The sequence below is a fragment of the Sturnus vulgaris genome, chromosome 4, assembly GCF_052056855.1.
Source record: "Sturnus vulgaris isolate bStuVul1 chromosome 4, bStuVul1.hap1, whole genome shotgun sequence".
In the NCBI taxonomy this organism is placed as follows: domain Eukaryota; kingdom Metazoa; phylum Chordata; class Aves; order Passeriformes; family Sturnidae; genus Sturnus; species Sturnus vulgaris.
In genome coordinates, this window is record NC_142246.1 from 50,363,562 (window position 1) to 50,370,657 (window position 7,096).

At 39.5% G+C, this 7,096-nt stretch overlaps 1 protein-coding gene across 4 annotated transcripts in view; it reads left to right on the forward strand.

Moving 5' to 3' along the window:
* Positions 1-5,786, forward strand: part of PPP3CA (protein phosphatase 3 catalytic subunit alpha) — a 166,928-nt gene extending 161,142 nt beyond the window's left edge. For 2 of the 4 annotated variants that reach the window (XM_088163953.1, XM_088163955.1), the window contains exons 13-14: positions 839-868; positions 4,040-5,786. In XM_088163953.1, coding sequence (XP_088020079.1) covers positions 839-868; positions 4,040-4,233 — 224 coding nt within the window. In that variant the 3' untranslated portion in view covers positions 4,234-5,786. The remainder of the gene's footprint in view (positions 1-838; positions 869-4,039) is intronic. The other 2 variants (XM_088163954.1, XM_014875238.2) reach the window with 1 other exon arrangement.
* The last annotated feature ends 1,310 nt before the right edge of the window (positions 5,787-7,096 follow it).

The following is a 7,096-nucleotide window of genomic DNA, read 5'->3' on the forward strand; positions in this document are numbered from 1 at the left end:
AAAAAATGCATACCAAAGCTGATGGGTAAAATTCAAAAGAAATTATGTGTTTAAGAACAATTAATGATTTCACAATAATAGTAATATGGTATTCATAACATTGCAGCAATCTCCTCGTTACAAGCTCTGCTCTCTCTGACCAGACTTTGCAACTTTGGAGGTCCGACAGTCAATCTTACATCTACATCCATTGATCTAAATAAAATATTAGCAAAATGTTGTGTTTCAGAGCCTGGATTGACAAAAATAAAGTTTACAGATGGAGCAGACTGGGCAAAGTTGCAAGCACAGGCAAAGCTTTCTGAGCATCCCATGCTGTGGGGATGTTTCTTTTAGTCAGTAGAGAAAAAAAATAATTCTGTAAATCTGTATATGGAATTCCTTTGCCTTGTACTGGCATCAGTACTTTTCAGGCTGATGTTGTAAATTGTATGAATTTTGTGCAATGGCTTTATGCCATTTTTTGTTCTCTTTTGACAGGGCAAGTCAAACTGCTCTTACTGAGAGCTGGGACAATTATATAATGACCTTTTCAGGTCAGATGTGCAATATGGAAGACATTTACATTTTGTAGTTGAATCAAAAGAAAATTTCTTAAATGTGTCTTTAAAAACTTTTAGTTTGTGAAACTTCTGCTTTAAAACAAACTCTAGCTTAATTCAATCTGCAAATTACTGTTTTTGTGTAAACATTTCTCTGTGTGTCTGTTTTGCCAAAATCCAGCACTTAGAGTAACATTAGTGTTGTAGCTCCTTTGCTATTCGCTGACTTGTTCTTAGAGTTGAAATCCTCTGCTCATTTTTTCTCATTCGTTTTGCTACCCCTTTCTTCTCTTCAGCTACTGTTGAGGCTATTGAGGCTGATGAAGGTAAATTGGCCAGTCCCCTTTCTGTTGGTGCCACAACAGATAAGGGCTCTGCTGGGTGTATTCATTTTGCTGTAGCTTGTACAGATTGTGTGGGTGTTGGGCTAACAATTGTGGCTCGGTATTAACCAAAATGTAATTGCTTTAAAGGGGAAAGTGTTTTTTGGTTTTTCTTTCTGTTGCTTCTGTTGAGCTTTTTCTTTTTCTGTAAGTTACAAACACGTTGGAATTGCTGTATGTTGAACTAAGCACTGCGTAATGCCACAGGAGATCAGGGAACTTGGATTTCACGGGACATAACTTGGCAGCAGCTCGTAAATGCTCTGTGACACATAGCTCAAAAGTTGTGCACTGGAGGCTGGCTCAAACTATCCTCAGCAATTTCTGGTCAAGGAAAACACATAGCTTTTTATATATTCTCTCTTGTTGTTTCTTTCCCCCTTTTTCTTTATTTATGCTTCAGTTTGTTTCCTTTGTTTTAGGTCACTAATAAAAAAAATTATTGGTCTTTTGTTGTAGTACAGCATGTTTCTGTTTCCCTTTAAAAGTAAAACAACATGAGACATTTGTCTGCAAGATGTCTGCTTCTTTTGGTAGTGGCAGTTTACACACTGGATATTTACATTAGAGCAACCATTAACACAGGCACCATTTTAGCTGCATATAAAGTGACTGGCTGCCTTAGAAGATTTCTGAACGTTCAGTATTGAAAACTGGTGTTTTGTTGACAGACCTCTACTTTAACCCTTAACAATTTTTAACACTTGAGTTAAAATCAAAGTAACCATGTATTGCAATGCAGACGTACAATATTTATTCAGTATTATAAAGTTTTGGAAGAAGACTTTTCAGAATTCCCCTTTAAAACAAAATTCTTCAGTTGTATTTTGTTCTTGCCCCTCTCAAATTTTCTGTGGGTATATTTTTTTTTAGTTAATTAAAAAAAAAAAAATCTGATGATTGTTGTCCTTTGGTAAGATGTGCCCTTTCGGCCAGTTAATTTGTTTTTGAATTTTGTAAAGCAGTGAATAAAATTACAGAACAAACACGTAAGAGAAAATACAACTGCTTTCTAAATAGCAGTGAGTAAGCTGCTATTTATGTTGGAATTATCTATTCCTATCGGCAATCTCTAATCTGCAGTGTGCATTCTTGTTGACAGTTTGGCTGTTTTCTGTGATTTTCTGTGACTATGTGTTGTGTTTTAGTAGACTCTCAATGTAACCTGCTAATATTCATTGTCTGACCAGCAACTACAGCAGAGCACCTTCCTTAGTGTTACAGAAAATCATGTGTCTACTGGAAATGCAATCCCTTTATGTGCCCCCTGCCAGCAATATGCACCCCTCAAGTTAATCCTTGATTTGCCATCCTTGCTAGTTAGATGCTGTCACCATAGTCACAACCACTGCTCTACATAGGTGAAGCTTCTGGTGGAGGAGAAGTTTCACCCTTTACCAGTTGTCCTTCAGGGCCCAGTGACACCAACTGGGCTCTGCTGCTGGTAAGCTCCAGGACAAGGCAACGGCTTCCGCTTCAATGCAGCCATCCATTAAACTATTGCTTTAAGGGATTGGCATGGGTGCTTGTTAGACATCTTCATTTTGTGATAGAAGGTAAATTTAAAAAAAAAAACAACCCACAAGACAGCCTTAAGAAAACTCACTGTATGACCTGTTCTGTTTTCACTGCTCCACCCCTGTTCACTTCACTAGTCACCATTATGTTGTTGTTTTTCTGAGTTGAAGTATAATACATGTTAAAAACCATGCACTTCACAAAGTTCCAATGTAACATTTGTGAAACTGGCTTAAGAACTAAATCCTGAGGCAAACAGGATCTATCAATTCTCATAGGAAAGGCTGGCACAACCAGCATGAAAATGCCTTTTCTTGTTCCCCACTAAATACAAGGAGTGGTAGCTTGGTACCAGGGATGTTCTGGGGTTTTGGGTGTGTTAGATTTTTATTTTTTTAACAAAAGTTACCAGCTTGTCCAGAATCAGGACTGCATATTGGAAAGAGAATACTTGTGGGTAAGGAGAAGAGAAAAAGGGAGAAGGAATACTGAATTTGGTCTCTAAAACTCTGCTACTGTTTTCTCCCCAGGGAGTTTGCAGTTTCCTGGTACTAACACACCATTTCTGCTCAATGGCATGTTATGATAGAGGCCTAGCAGAAGTTCCAGTTCTGGAAGTGCAGTGCATTGATTTGGTACTATAAGAGAAAAAACACACAGAGGGCTGTGACAAATTATATACGGGGCTGTGACCTGCTGTTTGCCTACAGTGCTTTTTTTTCTCTTTTGCTTTAAATCTAAAGATCTTCAACACTTCAATTAGAGAGAGAATAAAATTAAATAAAAATCACGGTCTGTGAATACATTCCTCAGCCTGTGTCTTCTTTCTGATGTTGGTGTGGCCTCCTCACCAATGTCTCTGCTAAAAGGCAGATCAAAAATCCTCAGGATCAGTTGGAACTTTGGTCCTTTGTCAGTGCATTTCCTAAGCTAAACTGTATAGCTGTTCCAAAATGACAATATCCCTGATCCATGTTGCACAGTGTTCCTGCTTTTTGACTCAAGCTGCTTTCTAGAAGTCCAGGGTTGTATCAGGGAGGATTACTGCCCTAAGCGATCAACAAGCAGATCACCTGTGTTGAGAACAGAAGGCAACTTGTTGTAGGGTCACCACAGATCTTCCTTAGCTTTAGTGTATCCTGCCAAATCGCCTCACCATGTCATCACCTGGAAGTAGCCAGCACTTTTTGCATGATCTTTGAAGGTCAGATGGAAGTTTTGCCTGATGAAGGGCATTAGGGCAAGGCACAGTGTCCTTAAGGCTGTAAGTAATGACAGCAAATGCCAACTCACGAGCTCAGGGCTGTGCCCTCAGCATGGTTCCAAAGCGCAAACTGTAGTTTGGTGTTCTAAGCTGAACCCCAGTGGACAGCAAAATACTGGAAGTTGATCATGTTGAAAACAACAGTTGTGTTGGAAAGGACGGTGGTGGTGAGCCTCCAGCTCTTTTGAGTGTGGTAAGGAGTTGGTGGTGGTGTCAAATCTTCTCATTGCCTCCTTCCCAAAGAAGGATTCTCGCACTTGTTGCTAAATTGGGGGAAAAGCTGCTGAGAGTTTTATCTTGCTAATTTTATTTTTCAATGATCCTTTATTTAGCTATCAAAGGATTTTCACCCCAGCATAAGATCACTAGCTTCGAAGAGGCCAAAGGCTTAGATCGAATTAATGAGCGAATGCCTCCGCGCAGAGACGTGCCATCCGATGCCAACCTTAACTCCATCAACAAGGCAATCTCCACAGAGACTAATGGCACGGACAGCAACGGCAGTAATAGCAGTAATATCCAGTGACCACTGTCCGGGAGGGGGGTTGAGCTGCAGGGCGCGATGGGGTTGCTGCACATCAGCACTGGGATGTTCTTGCCTCTGATAATAGCTTACTTGCTCTGGGGGCCAGGTGTTGGATTCAGTTTACAAAAATCATCAACAAAGAGATCGTCAACTTTAATTTGGTGGGAGGGCGGGTGGGGGAGAGACACCTCCTTTGGATATGCCTTTAAATGCTTGTAGAAAAATGAAAGCTCATGCTGGTATATATTGCAAAGTTAGGGAAACGAACATGTTTTCCTACTACATTGGGAACGTCTAGCTATGTTACTGAAAGGCCTTTTATTATGTTACTGGACATGAAAACTTTGTTTAATTTCTTACTAACTATTGTACGTTTACAGTTGCAGCACTCAACATCTACAACATCGAAACATTTTTAACAAAATGTACAAACTAAATAAGGACTATTTATTGATAATGTTTTGCTACTCTTGTCAGACAATGGCTATGAAATAAATTAGGCACTCTTTAAAAATATAGAGAAAAAAGAAAAAAAAAGTTGGAAATTTGTTTAAAATGCCAAAAAAAAGAGAGAGAGAGAGAGAGAGAGAGTGAGAGAGCGAGAGCGACAGTTTAATTTTGTACAGATTATGCTTACCTCAGGTTTCTTTAGTGTGCTTCAATGCCCTTCTTTAAATATAACACTTACCTTACTAATTTGGCAGCAATTATCTTTTTCTTTGTTAAAAAAAAACTGGAATAATAACATTTATCTTTTTTTGCTGTTTATATTTAGGGGGGTTTGGTTTGGGAGGTTTTCTGGGTTTTTTTTGGTAAAACAAGTCTTGGTTGTGGCTTGCTGAATTTAAATATTTATGAGTGGTGCATTTTTAAGTATAGTGAACAAGACACCATATTAAGTGCAGTGAAAAGCATCTATATTCTGTAAAAATCTGCCTATGCATGTTTTTTAAGAAAAAATGGCTGTATCGGCCTGTATGGGACTGTAATGCGCTTAGTGGTCTGACTTATACTGGAAATGTATGTATACTGGCGTACTTTATATTCTCTAAAAAGAAAATGCTTAATGCCTTTGAAATTTTGTAATCAAAAAAAGCTTTGAAAAATCTAAGGGGGGAGAGTATTCTTAAAGTTTTTAACATAAGCTTGTCAGTGCACATATAGATGGGTAGCATGTTTAGCAAACCTTGTGAAATTTAAATAAGTTTGTAGTTACATGTGAAATTCTAAATGCATGATAACTGTTAATGTCATAATGGTTTAGTCATTTTGTTCTGTTTTGTCATGTGCCACAAAATGTGTAATTTTTTCACTTTTTTCCCTTTGTATATCAGTTACGGGTTTCAACTGGTTCATTCTAAAAAAGAGAAAGAAACAAAACAAACAGTCCATTGATATTTTTTAACAATTGTATAAGTGCCCAAGTAATTCACTACAGCCTACAGCCTTGCCTTTGTAATTTGACTTTGAAATGTTGGCAATCAAAGCATGCACTTGTAACAATGAAAGAAGCATTTTATATTACTACTCAATAAAAATGTGCATGAACTTAAGCATTCTTCCCATTCTTTGCTGTCTCAGTGGCAGAAGCACACAGGCACCACGCGCGTGTGCTCCTTGCTCTCTTTTGCTTTGGACAGGAGAAGACCGCTGGTGTAAGAGATGAGTGACTCGTTTCACAATTCAAGGTCAGTTCTTTACTAAGAAACAAACCGTGTGTTACCCAGCTGTTCTAGGCTACTGAATCTCTGCAGACTTCCCCCAAGGTCTGGTTAGAACACTGGGTTGTCACTAAAATGAGTAGGATGTAACTCACGAGTAGAGTGCACAAGAAAACAAGTGTGCTCTTATGTGCTTTCCCCTTATCTAGAGTGTTTGAAAAGGTCAATGGGCATCATTTACAATGATTACAATTTTATTTCAAATGCTGTCTCTTTTAGTCAGAGAAGAACTGTCAAAGCTCTGTCTTCTCACTTTCTCCCTAACTGTGCTCAGCATCCTTCCCAAGTCCATCATCCTGCGAAGAACTGACAGATGATGCCAAATGCTGCAATAATGTGGGTATTGCCTTAGTCTTCCTTTCAGGTACCATTATTAAACATAGGCTCAGTGCCTGCTTTCTTATATATGTTTTTTCCCACCTTAGCTCTTGATAATTTTGACAAAATATGACAGGTGGCAAAAATAAAGAGGTTTCATAATAGCTGGGACTATTTCAGTTGTAATTTTTCATTTCATATTGTAGAGGTACAGCACAGACACTCAGAGTCTGTGTGTTCATCTGCTGGGTGGAGCTGTTTGTCCCTGTGGGTTACAGGCACGGTGTGTGCAGAAGGGAGTGGTGACAGCTTGTGTGACCACTGAGCCCTGTGCTCATGGAACAGCACAGGTTACCTGAGGTAAGTTCTTCTGTGGAGATGCCCTGTACCGCACACAGCAGCATGTGCTGTCTGCTTGCATTTCACTTGGGCCCTGGCAATTCCACCAGCCAGTCTGACAGTAAGAAAGGGGCTTTTTTGCTCAGCAGTCACTCTGCGTAGCCCTCTCAGTTGGTAGATTTTACCCAAAAGATCCGTGCTACAAATCAGAGGTGGGGCTGGAAATGTCTGTTGTAGTTGCTGAAGAGTTTATTAGATAAGCAAGTCAGCCTAGGATGAATGATCCACTAGGGAATGTACGAAGTGTCTGGTCACAAAGGAGATTTTGAAACTTTTGCATCTCAGAAGAATGAAAAGTGTCTGGAGCATGAACAATAGCAGTGTCCTGTGTATCCAGGCAGGATAGCCTGGCTCGTTCCCAAAGCAAGCTCAGCCATCCTACTGTGGGGCAGTTTCTGGATGGCTCCAAGGGATAGTCTAAGCTA